We start from the raw sequence: 16941 nt of genomic DNA on the forward strand, positions 1-16941 counted from the left end.
TACAAACAAGAGGTTAGGTAAGCTAAAGAAACTATTTTTTATTGGAGGATTTCTTTTATGTTTTTCAGTTGGTAGGACTTTCATCCCAGTTCGACTTTTCTTTATAGCCAGTATGCTAGATGACTACAAGGAGATGCATATCATTTTTACAACTATGTGCTCTCATTTTGTAATGTGATTTTGGATACAGAACATGTTTTGTAATGTGTTATATAGTATAAAATCCAGACAGTACAGACATAGCCGGCCTTTGACCTGTGCGACCAGAGCGGTCGCTCAGGGCGCCGGCTTCCAAGGGGGCGCCTAATAGCTGGTTACCTATACTGGAGGCACCTACGCCTGGCTACCTATACTGGAGGCACCTGCGCCTGGCTACCTATACTGGAGGCACCTACGCCTGGCTACCTATGGGGGCGATGGAGACCTTCAACTGACTATACTGGGGGCACCTATGCTTGGCAACCTATATTGAGGGCACCTACACATGAGATCGGGGGCGTTTTTTTGGAGGGGGCGCACTGCGGCTATAACGTGTGGTGCAAATTGTCGGTGCTGTGTTATCATTCTAAATGGGGGGGTGGGGGGGGGCGGCGGCTAACTCTCCCACTGATTGTTTTTATTAATATTCCTGATAGGTTCTAGCCTTCATTTTTAAGTATATTCAGGATAATGCGCTCTTTCCATCCATTCGTGGTTATTAATAGTATTTTTCCTATTATACATATGTGACGTGTCACAGAGATCTCAGCATTTGGCGTGATGTGTCACGACGTCAAAAAGGTTGCTAACCACTATCCTAGGAGATATCTCAGGAGAAAAGGTGAATTGCATATGGGCCTGTGTGCGCGCATGCATGAAGAGGATGAAGGGGGGCACAAAAATCAGGTTTCGCTCAGGGCGCTGTGAAACCTAAGGCCGTCCCTGAGTACAGATTCCAGAAGAGGAGGTTGTGTTAGACTATCCTCTGCTAGATCTACGTGGTGTTCGGACAGAGCTGTGCCTCGTCAGATGGCACCATAAGAGTTGTGAAAGGTCTTAGGTGGGAGCTTCTCCCTTTCATATTTTATAAGCACCTTATTCCAACAGGCCTGAAGAAGCAGCTAGGATCCTGCGAAACATGTTGGTCAGTTTGTGTGTTTTCTTGGTTGTACTTTGAGAGAGGCAAGCCAACTCTGACATTCCATTTCTTTGTTTGATAACACTGGGCGCCTCTATCATATGGTTTATATTCTCCACTTTGTTGTGAGGGTGGTTTTTATGCTTTTGTTTGCTGCATAAACTCACACTGGGAGTGGGACCACTGTTGTCCAGCTCCTAATACCCGAACGAGGCTGGGACTTCCCCCTAAGCAGTTTAAGAGGTTGTGACATGAGCAATGCGGGTCGGGGGGACCGTAATTTAGCACTCTATTGTCCAGACCCTAACCCTACATGGGCAATGCGGGTCTGGGGGTAGTGTAATATACCGCTGTATTGTCCAGACCCTAACCCTACATGGGCAATGCGGGTCTGGGGGTAGTGTAATATACCGCTGTATTGTCCAGACCCTAACCCTACATGGGCAATGCGGGTCTGGGGGTAGTGTAATATACCACTGTATTGTCCAGACCCAAACCCTACATGGGCAATGCGGGTCTGGGGGTAGTGTAATATACCACTGTATTGTCCAGACCCTAACCCTACATGGGCAATGCGGGTCTGGGGGTAGTGTAATATACCGCTGTATTGTCCAGACCCTAACCCTACATGGGCAATGCGGGTCTGGGGGTAGTGTAATATACCACTGTATTGTCCAGACCCTAACCCTACATGGGCAATGCGGGTCTGGGGGTAGTGTAATATACCACTGTATTGTCCAGACCCAAACCCTACATGGGCAATGCGGCTCTGGGGGTAGTGTAATATACCACTGTATTGTCCAGACCCTAACCCTACATGGGCAATGCGGGTCTGGGGGTAGTGTAATATATCGCTGTATTGTCCAGACCCTAACCCTACATGGGCAATGCCGGTCTGGGGGTAGTGTAATATACCGCTGTATTGTCCAGACCCTAACCCTACATGGGCAATGCAGGTCTGGGGGTAGTGTAATATACCACTGTATTGTCCAGACCCTAACCCTACATGGGCAATGCAGGTCTGGGGATAGTGTAATATATCACTGTATTGTCCAGACCCTAACCCTACATGGGCAATGCGGGTCTGGGGGTAGTGTAATATACCACTGTATTGTCCAGACCGTAACCCTACATGGGCAATGCGGGTCTGGGGGTAGTGTAATATACCACTGTATTGTCCAGACCCTAACCCTACATGGGCAATGCGAGTCTGGGGGTAGTGTAATATACCACTGTATTGTCCAGACCCAAACCCTACATGGGCAATGCGGGTCTGGGGGTAGTGTAATATACCACTGTATTGTCCAGACCCTAACCCTACATGGGCAATGCGGCTCTGGGGGTAGTGTAATATACCACTGTATTGTCCAGACCCTAACCCTACATGGGCAATGCAGGTCTGGGGATAGTGTAATATATCACTGTATTGTCCAGACCCTAACCCTACATGGGCAATGCGGGTCTGGGGGTAGTGTAATATACCACTGTATTGTCCAGACCCTAACCCTACATGGGCAATGCAGGTCTCGGGGTAGTGTAATATACCACTGTATTGTCCAGACCCTAACCCTACATGGGCAATGCGGGTCTGGGGGTAGTGTAATATATCGCTGTATTGTCCAGACCCTAACCCTACATGGGCAATGCCGGTCTGGGGGTAGTGTAATATACCACTGTATTGTCCAGACCCTAACCCTACATGGGCAATGCAGGTCTGGGGGTAGTGTAATATACCACTGTATTGTCCAGACCCTAACCCTACATGGGCAATGCAGGTCTGGGGATAGTGTAATATACCACTGTATTGTCCAGACCCTAACCCTACATGGGCAATGCGGGTCTGGGGGTAGTGTAATATACCACTGTATTGTCCAGACCGTAACCCTACATGGGCAATGCAGGTCTCGGGGTAGTGTAATATACCACTGTATTGTCCAGACCCTAACCCTACATGGGCAATGCGGGTCTGGGGGTAGTGTAATATACCACTGTATTGTCCAGACCCAAACCCTACATGGGCAATGCGGGTCTGGGGGGATCGTAATATACCACTGTATTGTCCAGACCCTAACCCTACATGGGCAATGCGGGTCTCGGGGGAGTGTAATATACCACTGTATTGTCCAGACCCTAACCCTACATGGGCAATGCGGGTCTGGGGGTAGTGTAATATACCACTATATTGTCCAGACCCTAACCCTACATGGGCAATGCGGGTCTGGGGTTAGTGTAATATACCACTGTATTGTCCAGACCCTAACCCTACATGGGCAATGCGGGTCTGGGGGTAGTGTAATATACCACTGTATTGTCCAGACCCTAACCCTACATGGGCAATGTGGGTCTGGGGGTAGTGTAATATACCACTGTATTGTCCAGACCCTAACCCTACATGGGCAATGCGGGTCTGGGGGTAGTGTAATATACCACTGTATTGTCCAGACCCAAACCCTACATGGGCAATGCGGGTCTGGGGGTAGTGTAATATACCACTGTATTGTCCAGACCCAAACCCTACATGGGCAATGCGGGTCTGGGGGTAGTGTAATATACCACTGTATTGTCCAGACCCTAACCCTACATGGGCAATGCGGCTCTGGGGGTAGTGTAATATACCACTGTATTGTCCAGACCCTAACCCTACATGGGCAATGCGGGTCTGGGGGTAGTGTAATATACCACTGTATTGTCCAGACCCTAACCCTATATGGGCAATGCAGGTCTCGGGGTAGTGTAATATACCACTGTATTGTCCAGACCCTAACCCTACATGGGCAATGCAGGTCTCGGGGTAGTGTAATATACCACTGTATTGTCCAGACCCTAACCCTACATGGGCAATGCAGGTCTGGGGATAGTGTAATATATCACTGTATTGTCCAGACCCTAACCCTACATGGGCAATGCGGGTCTGGGGGGACCGTAATATACCACTGTATTGTCCAGACCCTAACCCTACATGGGCAATGCGGGTCTGGGGGTAGTGTAATATACCACTGTATTGTCCAGACCCTAACCCTACATGGGCAATGCGGGTCTGGGGGTAGTGTAATATACCACTGTATTGTCCAGACCCAAACCCTACATGGGCAATGCGGGTCTGGGGGTAGTGTAATATACCACTGTATTGTCCAGACCCAAACCCTACATGGGCAATGCGGGTCTGGGGGGACCGTAATATACCACTGTATTGTCCAGACCCTAACCCTACATGGGCAATGCGGGTCTCGGGGTAGTGTAATATACCACTATATTGTCCAGACCCTAACCCTACATGGGCAATGCGGGTCTGGGGTTAGTGTAATATACCACTGTATTGTCCAGACCCTAACCCTACATGGGCAATGCGAGTCTGGGGGTAGTGTAATATACCACTGTATTGTCCAGACCCTAACCCTACACGGGCAATGCGGGTCTGGGGGTAGTGTAATATACCACTGTATTGTCCAGACCCTAACCCTACACGGGCAATGCGGGTCTGGGGGTAGTGTAATATACCACTGTATTGTCCAGACCCTAACCCTACACGGGCAATGCGGGTCTGGGGGTAGTGTAATATACCACTGTATTGTCCAGACCCTAACCCTACACCGGCAATGCGGGTCTGGGGGTAGTGTAATATACCACTGTATTGTCCAGACCCTAACCCTACACGGGCAATGTGGGTCTGGGGGTAGTGTAATATACCACTGTATTGTCCAGACCCTAACCCTACACCGGCAATGCGGGTCTGGGGGTAGTGTAATATACCACTGTATTGTCCAGACCCTAACCCTACATGGGCAATGCGGGTCTGGGGGTAGTGTAATATACCACTGTATTGTCCACACCCTAACACTACACGGGCAATGTGGGTCTGGGGGTAGTGTAATATACCACTGTATTGTCCAGACCCTAACCCTACACGGGCAATGCGGGTCTGGGGGTAGTGTAATATACCACTGTATTGTCCAGACCCTAACCCTACACCGGCAATGCGGGTCTGGGGGTAGTGTAATATACCACTGTATTGTCCAGACCCTAACCCTACATGGGCAATGCGGGTCTGGGGGTAGTGTAATATACCACTGTATTGTCCAGACCCTAACACTACACGGGCAATGTGGGTCTGGGGGTAGTGTAATATACCACTGTATTGTCCAGACCCTAACCCTACACGGGCAATGCGGGTCTGGGGGTAGTGTAATATACCACTGTATTGTCCAGACCCAAACCCTACATGGGCAATGCGGGTCTGGGGGGACCGTAATATACCACTGTATTCCCTCCACTTTTTAGCACATACCTACTACACAATATTGGCTCCTGATCTTCCCTTACCTCTCTCCACCGATGGAGACTAGTTTAGGACCCTGAAGAGCCACTTACCCCAATTGTTCCTAAATCTGTGAGCATTTAGGGCAAGGCGCAAATTGGACTCTATGGAATTAGAATAGGAGGAGTTCTGTTTCTGGGGATTACAAGGCCAAGACACCATTCTGCGGTCAGGAGGATCTCCACCCTTCCTGCATTCAGGCCACACCCACAGCAATCCCCATCAAAAGCCCTCTTTTGGGTGTGACAGAGGACCACCTGTCTCATCTAAGAAGTGATCTGCCGTTAACTATTGTGAGGAAACCCTGAGAGTGAAATGACCCGCCCTCTGCTCCAGAATTTTAGGTTCTGACATACAGGCTGTGTGTCTGTCCCTAACCAGTAAGGGTTCACGAGTCCATGGGGGTGGGGACCAAGAGCATACAAAACGGTACTGAGCAGCCTTCCTAACGCCAACCCATCCACAGTATCTTCTGTCAATGAACAAATGGAGACCGAGAGCCCAATATAGTGTAGTATGTTTTGGACAAAGTAGTCATAATGAAACGTAAGTAATATACTTACACACCTGGGTTACCCTTTAGGCAACCACTGAACATGCAGGTGGGGAGATTAGGCCTGTCCCCACTCAGGACTAAGCTGTCGCTCTCTGTAGAAGGAAAAGAAGAGGGTTTTTCACCCTTCCACCAATGGTGGATGACTTGATATACGATAATGCAGAGGCGCCAAGCACGTTTTGGATACCACGCTGTGAGATACTCCGGTTGTTCATTGCCTGATGAAGCGGGATGTTGCCCGGGAAACCCTTCCCCTCCCCCCCAGTCATCTTATGGTGTCACACAAGCCATTTCATCCCACCCCCTCTCCTTACCTTTACAATGGTGATGGGCTTTCTAGACAGGTGGAAGCTGCAGTACAAGAGGTAGGTGAGAATCAGAACAAGAACTCGGAACCTGGAAGAGACCAAATAACATAACCAGAATCTGCTAAGCTAATTTTCTGATAACAAATGCACAACATGGAACACAGTGCTATAAAATGTTTACTTTATGTGTCCCCCACACTATGTCCCAGCTCCCCAGTGTCCCCCACACTATGTCCCAGCTCCCCAGTGTCCTCCACACTATGTCCCAGCTCCCCAGTGTCCCCCACTCTATGTCCCAGCTCCCTAGTGTCCCCCACACTATGTCCCAGCTTCCTAGTGTCCCCCACACTATGTCCCAGCTTCCCAGTGTCCCCCACACTATGTCCCAGCTTCCCAGTGTCCCCCACACTATGTCCCAGCTCCCCAGTGTCCCCCACACTATGTCCCAGCTCCCCAGTGTCCCCCACACTATGTCCCAGCTCCCTAGTGTCCCCCACACTATGTCCCAGCTCCCCAGTGTCCCCCACACTATGTCCCAGCTTCCCAGTGTCCCCCACACTATGTCCCAGCTCCCCAGTGTCCCCCACACTATGTCCCAGCTCCCCAGTGTCCCCCACACTATGTCCCAGCTCCCCAGTGTCCCCCACACTATGTCCCAGCTCCCCAGTGTCCCCCACACTATGTCCCAGCTCCCCAGTGTCCCCCACACTATGTCCCAGCTCCCCAGTGTCCTCCACACTATGTCCCAGCTCCCCAGTGTCCCCCACACTATGTCCCAGCTCCCCAGTGTCCCCCACACTATGTCCCAGCTCCCCAGTGTCCCCCACACTATGTCCCAGCTCCCCAGTGTCCCCCACACTATGTCCCGGCTCCCCAGTGTCCCCCACACTATGTCCCGGCTCCCTAGTGTCCCCCACACTATGTCCCGGCTCCCTAGTGTCCCCCACACTATGTCCCGGCTCCCTAGTGTCCCCCACACTATGTCCCGGCTCCCCAGTGTCCCCCACACTATGTCCCAGCTCCCTAGTGTCCCCCACACTATGTCCCAGCTCCCTAGTGTCCCCCACACTATGTCCCAGCTCCCTAGTGTCCCCCACACTATGTCCCAGCTCCCTAGTGTCCCCCACACTATGTCCCAGCTCCCTAGTGTCCCCCACACTATGTCCCAGCTCCCTAGTGTCCCCCACACTATGTCCCAGCTCCCCAGTGTCCCCCACACTATGTCCCAGCTCCCCAGTGTCCCCCACACTATATCCCAGCTCCCCAGTGTCCCCCACACTATGTCCCAGCTCCCTAGTGTCCCCCACACTATGTCCCAGCTCCCTAGTGTCCCCCACACTATGTCCCAGCTCCCCAGTGTCCCCCACACTATGTCCCAGCTCCCCAGTGTCCCCCACACTATGTCCCAGCTCCCCAGTGTCCCCCACACTATGTCCCAGCTCCCTAGTGTCCCCCACACTATGTCCCAGCTCCCCAGTGTCCCCCACACTATGTCCCAGCTCCCCAGTGTCCCCCACACTATGTCCCAGCTCCCCAGTGTCCCCCACACTATGTCCCAGCTCCCCAGTGTCCCCCACACTATGCCCCAGCTCCCCAGTGTCCCCCACACTATGTCCCAGCTCCCCAGTGTCCCCCACACAATGTCCCAGCTCCCTAGTGTCCCCCACACTATGTCCCAGCTCCCCAGTGTCCCCCACACTATGTCCCAGCTCCCCAGTGTCCCCCACACTATGTCCCAGCTCCCCAGTGTCCCCCACACTATGTCCCAGCTCCCTAGTGTCCCCCACACTATGTCCCAGCTCCCTAGTGTCCCCCACACTATGTCCCAGCTCCCTAGTGTCCCCCACACTATGTCCCAGCTCCCCAGTGTCCCCCACACTATGTCCCAGCTCCCTAGTGTCCCCCACACTATGTCCCAGCTCCCTAGTGTCCCCCACACTATGTCCCAGCTCCCCAGTGTCCCCCACACTATGTCCCAGCTCCCTAGTGTCCCCCACACTATGTCCCAGCTCCCCAGTGTCCCCCACACTATGTCCCAGCTCCCCAGTGTCCCCCACACAATGTCCCAGCTCCCTAGTGTCCCCCACACTATGTCCCAGCTCCCTAGTGTCCCCCACACTATGTCCCAGCTCCCTAGTGTCCCCCACACTATGTCCCAGCTCCCTAGTGTCCCCCACACTATGTCCCAGCTCCCTAGTGTCCCCCACACTATGCCCGAGCTCCCTAGTGTCCCCCACACTATGTCCCAGCTCCCCAGTGTCCCCCACACAATGCCCCAGCTCCCCAGTGTCCCCCACACTATGTCCCAGCTCCCCAGTGTCCCCCACACTATGTCCCAGCTCCCTAGTGTCCCCAACACTATGTCCCAGCTCCCTAGTGTCCCCCACTCTATGTCCCAGCTCCCCAGTGTCCCCCACACTATGTCCCAGCTCCCCAGTGTCCCCCACACTATGTCCCAGCTCCCCAGTGTCCCCCACACTATGTCCCAGCTCCCCAGTGTCCCCCACACTATGTCCCAGCTCCCCAGTGTCCCCCACACTATGTCCCAGCTCCCCAGTGTCCCCCACACTATGTCCCAGCTCCCCAGTGTCCCCCACACTATGTCCCAGCTCCCCAGTGTCCCCCACACTATGTCCCAGCTCCCTAGTGTCCCCCACACTATGTCCCAGCTCCCCAGTGTCCCCCACACTATGTCCCAGCTCCCCAGTGTCCCCCACACTATGTCCCAGCTCCCTAGTGTCCCCCACACTATGTCCCAGCTCCCCAGTGTCCCCCACACTATGTCCCAGCTCCCCAGTGTCCTCCACACTATGTCCCAGCTCCCTAGTGTCCCCAACACTATGTCCCAGCTCCCTAGTGTCCCCCACACTATGTCCCAGCTCCCTAGTGTCCCCCACACTATGCCCCAGCTCCCCAGTGTCCCCCACACTATGTCCCAGCTCCCTAGTGTCCCCCACACTATGTCCCAATGGTGTCCCATCTTCCTAGGGTCTCTACAAGGTGTCCCAGTTTCCTAGCAACTCCACAAAGTGCACCAGCTTCAAAAGACAAAATATGAAGTTGCCCTTAAGTATTTGGTAAGTTCCTACAATCCTGCCCATAATTATTCATACCCCTGGGAAATGCCTTAAAGTTACTTTTATTCAACCAGCAAGTAATTTATTGATGGGAAATGACATAGGTGTCTCCCAAAAGATAAGACCATGTGATGTACAAAAGGCATTATTGTGAAAAAAAAAAAAAAAGCATTTTTCATCTTATTTACATTTGAGCAAAAAAAAAAAAAAGAGGCTTTTTAATAGAAAAGCCTTTATTGGCCATTACAGCAATCACACACTTCCTATAATTGCAGACCAGCATTTTGCATGTCTCCACAGGTATTTCTGCTCATTCATCTTTAGCAATGAGCTCATATCTTTCAGGTTGGAGGGTCTTCTTGCCATCATGTTTATCTTTAGCTCCCTCCACAGATTCTCAATTGGATTCAAGTCAGGACTCTGGCAAACATTAATGTTGTCTGCTAAGCATTTCTTCACACTGGATTTTCCCACAGACTGACAGTTTGTGAAGGGTATGAATCATTTTGGACTGGACACTGCTCAAAATGTAAATAAAAAGCGGAGAAATGTTTTTTCCCACAATAATGCCCATTGTACATAGTCTTATCTTTTGGGAGACACCCATGTCATTTCCTGTAAAAAAAAAAAAAAAAAAAAAAAAAAAAAAAATTACCTGCTGGTTGAATAAAAGTAACTTTAAGTCAAAATTTGCCAGGGGTATGAATAATTAAGGGCAGCACTATTTCTGGCAACAACCCATCTGGGGCAGCGACTACATGACAGACACAGGAAGTGATATAAATAACTCACTGCAGCTATATATAAACTGCTGAAGGGGGTGGAGTCACAGCAGAAATAAACCTACCACTGCTCTCGAGAGGAGGACACGAAAAGCCTGATCCCTGGAGGAAGAGCTGCCATTGGCCATCCAGAAAAAGGCTGAGTCACGAAACTTCACGTCTTACTCTGAAATAAGAACACAGATTAGTCACTGGATGGTTCTGATTACATGTCATACACAACTTTCCAATCTAACCGAGGATATAACCATATACCGGCACACTACTAACCATCCAAGGATAACACCATATACCAGCACACTACTACCCAATTCCAAGAATTTAACCATATACCGGCACATTACTAACCAATTCCAAGGATATAACCAAACACCATCACACTACTAACCAATTCCAAGGATATAACCAAACACCACCACACTACTAACCAATTCCAACACTATAACCATATACCACCACACTACTAACCAGTTCCAAGGATATAACCATATACTGGCACACTACTAACCAATGCAGAGGATATAACCATATACTGTCTGTGACGACTTTGGTATGTTACATTGAATGCATCATAAGCCTTACACACATCAATCGCCGTGTCTCAAGAAGCCAAACACCCCTGCTGTGTAACTAGCCATAAATCGTCACTCCACTGTGAGATATCGTAAACCAAGGTTTCCTAGAACATGGTTTCCAACACTGACACCTTGCCCAGAGCTGCAGAGGGACAGATCGTATTTAAGGTTCCCCTCCAAGCAGCTGACCTACTGTGACCCAGGAATTCCCAATTTCTATATTTTCTACGCTAGAAGACTGTCGTTCACATTGGCATAGGTCGCGAGGCACACGGTCTGGGAAATTTCCAGAATCATAGGACCTAAGATTGCTTAAGCACAGGTTGTAAGTAGCCCTGTAGGTGCAGGTCACACCTCTCGGGTTTCATATGTATGGACTTGGGGCAGGACGCTGAATACCAAGACGCATTCTGCTCGTTGATTGGACTAACATGTGCAGGACAATCACGTTCTGCCAGATTTCTGCTCTTTAGTAAGAGGAGGGAAGCTTCTCCTTCAGGGGAGGGCATCAGCCCTTATGCCAACTCCTCCCTTCAGGACAAGATCTTTAAGAGAGATTGCCACACGTAGACCTCATGGTCCAATCCCTCCATTATTGACAGCCAGGCGGCCATCTTGGATACCTTCACACAAAGGCCTTTGGCCGCATGGCATCCGCCGTCCTGGACTTCTCCAGACAAAGATTTTTAATTGCCGCATACTTCAGCTCAAACACGGTATTTATCAGACATCCTATTCATCTCTCATCTGTTACTCATTCTATCCAAGGCAATCTGTTCTGTTAGCCGATACATTTATCCGCTTGCGCTAATGTATATTTTTATAATAAACTAACGATTGAATTGTTCCAGTCTTGCCCTTGTCATCTGGTTATACCTGATTTATGCTAAGATCTCCATGTCCTCAGACAGATACTCTACCGCATTGTCTTATTTTTATAAATGTTGATTTGGCTAGTTAGGGCGTACGAGAGATAACGGCGCTGGCAGACTTGGGCGCAGGATACAGCCGGTATATGGCTGATCCTGCTGCCGCACAAGTCCCGGCCGCACTAATTACTATTCCTCCTCCAGGCCACCATGGATAGTGGGGGAATTATTGTTTTAAAAGCAACTTTAGCTCCGTCTTCCGATGGCGCAGAAGTTACTCCCTGTGCCTGCTGTAGCCGTAATTCCTATTACAGCCTATGGTGGCGCCGGCTGCGCCTAAATCTCCTGCGCCCAAATCTCCAGCGCTGGATTCGCCGTGTTCGTAGTTAGGTGGCAAATGACCATTTTCCTCCTTTTAGGAATAGGTAGCCAGGGTCCCTTCGCCCCAAATTAGAATGAAGGGTGGTGCTTCTCATGTTCTCATCACACTTCTCACGTTATCCCGCTTCTCACGTTCTCATCGCGCTTCTCACGGTCGCATCACGCTTCTCATATCCTCATCACGCTTCTCACGTTCGCATCACGCTTCTCATATCGCCACCTGGCTGTTACATAGCATTCAGCGTGCCTCCACCAGTGTTTAGTCTAGGCCACACTGTAAGGGGTACCAGTAACAAGGACTGTCTAGTCCTCAGAACTTATCCGGGGAGTGAGTGAGCGAGTGGCACCTGTACCTGCAGACCAGGGATACCGAGAGGGGACAGGAAACTCCCCGCAGGCTCTGGCGGTGGTTGCACGTTATTGTGAGTATATTCACACCTACTATCTACCGATACCATTGTCATGTGATACTGCACCATTGGGCTCCTGGTCTCTCTCATTTCAGACACTTGGAGGTTGTGGACAACCATCAAGGATCAACAGTTCCCCATGAACTAACTTATGATTATTATTATTATTATAAGGTTAGTCTATGCCACTGACCCTTATGCTGAATACACACGGTTCGTTCCCGCATTGAATGCGCCGCTCGATTCCCGACGAATCGATTATTCCCAAACATTTGCGAGTGCATTCCGATGATTTTTAGGTCGATTGCCATGTAAAGTATAGCAAATCGACCTAACGATCCATCGAACCGCGAATAGGACATGTCGGAAATAAACGAATCGACGGGAATCGAGTGCGGGAACGAACCGTGTGTATCCAGCATCAGATAGAGTCAAACAGTTCAAAGATATCATCAGTAGATATGTAGAAGTATATTGTACTGAACTCAACAAGACCTATTAACTATTAGTAAAAGGTAAATGCTATTCACCCCTCGCAGAACACTGCTGTTGGGATTAGACTCTTAGTAATTGTTTCTGCCCATTCTCTTACTTAGCGGGAGACCTTACAAATATCTGCAATGTATAACAGGGAAAGGTTGGTCTCTTTGTAAGCGTTTGTTCACATTCTCATAGGTATCTGTTGTGTAGACTTTGCAAATATCTGCATTGTATGGGAAGAGAAGACTAAACAATGTGTTGTGTATCTGCACCAGCTTCATTGTCTCCTATATATACAGTGCATGTTTACATTAGCCTCAATGATATCAGCCAGACAAACAGTCCTTCAAGTCTGAAGACAAACTCATCAAAGACCAAGGAGGACAACTCTACAGGCCAGTTACCTTCCCAATCCCGGCCCTGAATACACAGCTCTTCACTGGACTTCAGTTATATACGTTTTAGGATGTCATGTTACTGCCCAGTTTTTATTTGGTATAAATTAAAGGTCCTGCTGACAGCTCATCAGATATTATACTATACATTGCTATTGGTCTCAAAATATCTCCACCTATGTACAAAATAAATTGTTTTCATTTGGAAACCACTCAACGCTCTAGTTCTTCTATCTGAAAGTTGACATTAGCCTGACACTGGCACATGACTAACCAGTTCTAAGGATATAACCATATTCCGCCACACTGCTAACCAATTCCAATAATATAACCATATACCAGCACACTACTAATCAGTTCCAAGCATATAACCATATACCAGCACACTACTAACCAGGCTATAACCATATACCAGCATGCTACTAACCAGTTCCAAGTATATAACCATATACTGGCACACTACTAACCAATTCCAAAACTATAACCATATAAAAACCACACCAAATTGATTTTTCCAATGCATTTCCCTCTGACCCATCACTGTTGTGCATTTATGTCATCCTGAATGGGAGGGAAGATATTCTCATACTGAACACTTTGTCTGCTGATAGGTCTGAGGAGGAATGTAGCTGGACCAGATGCCGGCCCGGGATAACACGTTATTAATAGTTCTTTAATAGGTGATAACTGCTATAGCTGCTGACTCACTGCCACAGCACAGTGTCCCCTGCAGCATATAGCCATGTACAGATGTCACAGCACAGAGTGTCCCCTGCAGCATGTAGCCATGTACAGATGTCACAGCACAGTGTCCCCTGCAGCATATAGCCATGTACAGATGTCACAGCACAGTGTCCCCTGCAGCATATAGCCATGTACAGATGTCACAGCACAGTGTCCCCTGCAGCATATAGCCATGTACAGATGTCACAGCACAGTGTCCCCTGCAGCATATAGCCATGTACAGATGCCACAGCACAGTGTCCCTTGCAGCATATAGCCATGTACAGATGTCACAGCACAGTGTCCCCTGCAGCATATAGCCATGTACAGATGTCACAGCACAGTGTCCCCTGCAGCATATAGCCATGTACAGATGTCACAGCACAGTGTCCCCTGCAGCATATAGCCATGTACAGATGTCACAGCACAGTGTCCCCTGCAGCATATAGCCATGTACAGATGTCACAGCACAGTGTCCCCTGCAGCATATAGCCATGTACAGATGCCACAGCACAGTGTCCCCTGCAGCATATAGCCATGTACAGATGTCACAGCACAGTGTCCCTTGCAGCATATAGCCATGTACAGATGTCACAGCACAGTGTCCCCTGCAGCATATAGCCATGTACAGATGTCACAGCACAGTGTCCCCTGCAGCATATAGCCATGTACAGATGTCACAGCACAGTGTCCCCTGCAGCATATAGCCATGTACAGATGTCACAGCACAGTGTCCCCTGCAGCATATAGCCTTGTACAGATGTCACAGCACAGTGTCCCCTGCAGCATATAGCCATGTACAGATGTCACAGCACAGTGTCCCCTGCAGCATATAGCCATGTACAGATGTCACAGCACAGTGTCCCCTGCAGCATATAGCCATGTACAGATATCACAGCACAGTGTCCCCCCCCAGCATATAGCCATGTACAGATGTCACAGCACAGTGTCCCCTGCAGCATACAGCCTTGTACAGATGTCAAAGCACAGAGTGTCCCCCGCAGCATATAGCCATGTACAGATGTCACAGCACAGTGTCCCCCGCAGCATATAGCCATGTACAGATGTCACAGGCAGCACAGTGTCCCCCGCAGCATATAGCCATGTACAGATGTCACAGGCAGCACAGTGTCCCCTGCAGCATATAGCCATGTACAGATGTCACAGCACAGGGTGTCCCCTGCAGCATATAGCTATGTACAGATGTCACAGCACAGAGTGTCCCCTGCAGCATATAGCCATGTACAGATGTCACAGCACAGTGTCCCCCTGCAGCATATAGCCATATACAGATGTCACAGCACAGTGTCCCCTGCAGCATATAGCCATGTACAGATGTCACAGCACAGAGTGTCCCCTGCAGCATATAGCCATGTACAGATGTCACAGCACAGTGTCCCCTGCAGCATATAGCCATGTACAGATGTCACAGCACAGTGTCCCCTGCAGCATATAGCCATGTACAGATGTCACAGCACAGTGTCCCCCTGCAGCATATAGCCATGTACAGATGTCACAGCACAGTGCCCCCGGCAGCATATAGCCATGTACAGATGTCACAGCACAGAGTGTCCCCTGCAGCATATAGCCATGTACAGATGTCACAGCACAGTGTCCCCTGCAGCATACAGCAATGTACAGATGCCACAGCACAGTGTCCCCTGCAGCATATAGCCATGTACAGATGTCACAGCACAGAGTGTCCCCTGCAGCATATAGCCGTGTACAGATGTCACAGCACAGTGTCCCCTGCAGCATATAGCCATGTACAGATGTCACAGCACAGTGTCCCCTGCAGCATATAGCCATGTACAGATGTCACAGCACAGTGTCCCCTGCAGCATACAGCCTTGTACAGATGTCACAGCACAGGGTGTCCCCTGCAGCATATAGCCATGTACAGATGTCACAGCACAGAGTCCCCTGCAGCATATAGCCATGTACAGATGTCAGAGCACAGTGTCCCCCGCAGCATATAGCCATGTACAGATGTCACAGCACAGAGTGTCCCCTGCAGTATATAGCCATGTACAGAGGTCATAGCACAGTGTCCCTCGCAGCATATAGCCATGTACAGATGTCACAGCACAGTGTGTCCCCTGCAGCATATAGCCATGTACAGATGTCACAGCACAGTGTCCCCTGCAGCATACAGCCTTGTACAGATGTCACAGCACAGGGTGTCCCCTGCAGCATATAGCCATGTACAGATGCCACAGCACAGTGTCCCCTGCAGCATATAGCCATGTACAGATGTCACAGCACAGTGTCCTCCTGCAGCATATGGCCATGTACAGATGTCACAGCACAGAGTGCCCCCTTCAGCATATAGCCATGTACAGATGTCACAGCACAGTGTCCCCTGCAGCATATAGCCATGTACAGATGTCACAGCACAGTGTCCCCTGCAGCATATAGCCATGAACAGATGTCACAGCACAGCGTCCTCTGCAGCATATAGCCATGAACAGATGTCACAGCACAGAGTGTCCCCTGCAGCATATAGCCATGTACAGATGTCACAGCACAGAGTGTCCCCTGCAGCATATAGCCATGTACAGATGTCACAGCACAGAGTGTCCCCTGCAGCATATAGCCATGTACAGATGTCACAGCACAGAGTGCCCCCTGCAGCATATAGCCATGTACAGATGTCACAGTACAGAGTGTCCCCTGCAGCATATAGCCATGTACAGATGTCACAGCACAGAGTGTCCCCTGCAGCATATAGCCATGTACAGATGTCACAGCACAGTGTCCCCTGCAGCATATAGCCTTGTACAGATGTCACAGCACAGTGTCCCCCGCAGCATATAGCCTTGTACAGATGTCACAGCACAGTGTCCCCCGCAGCATATAGCCATGTACAGAGTGTCCCCTGCAGCATATAGCCATGTACAGATGTCACAGCACAGAGTGTCCCCTGCAGCATATAGCCATGTACAGATGTCAC

General features: G+C 50.0%; 1 protein-coding gene across 1 annotated transcript in view; it reads right to left on the reverse strand.

Annotated features, from left to right (window-relative positions):
• SLC37A1 (solute carrier family 37 member 1) overlaps positions 1-16941 on the reverse strand; it is a 134762-nt gene that overhangs the window by 93085 nt on the left and 24736 nt on the right. The window contains exons 2-3 of the mRNA XM_068271052.1: positions 10221-10321; positions 6303-6384 (exon numbers count right to left, since the gene is read on the reverse strand). Of these exons, the coding sequence (XP_068127153.1) occupies positions 6303-6384; positions 10221-10276 (138 nt within the window). The 5' untranslated portion in view covers positions 10277-10321. The remainder of the gene's footprint in view (positions 1-6302; positions 6385-10220; positions 10322-16941) is intronic.

The sequence above is a fragment of the Hyperolius riggenbachi genome, chromosome 2, assembly GCF_040937935.1.
Source record: "Hyperolius riggenbachi isolate aHypRig1 chromosome 2, aHypRig1.pri, whole genome shotgun sequence".
Classification (NCBI taxonomy): domain Eukaryota; kingdom Metazoa; phylum Chordata; class Amphibia; order Anura; family Hyperoliidae; genus Hyperolius; species Hyperolius riggenbachi.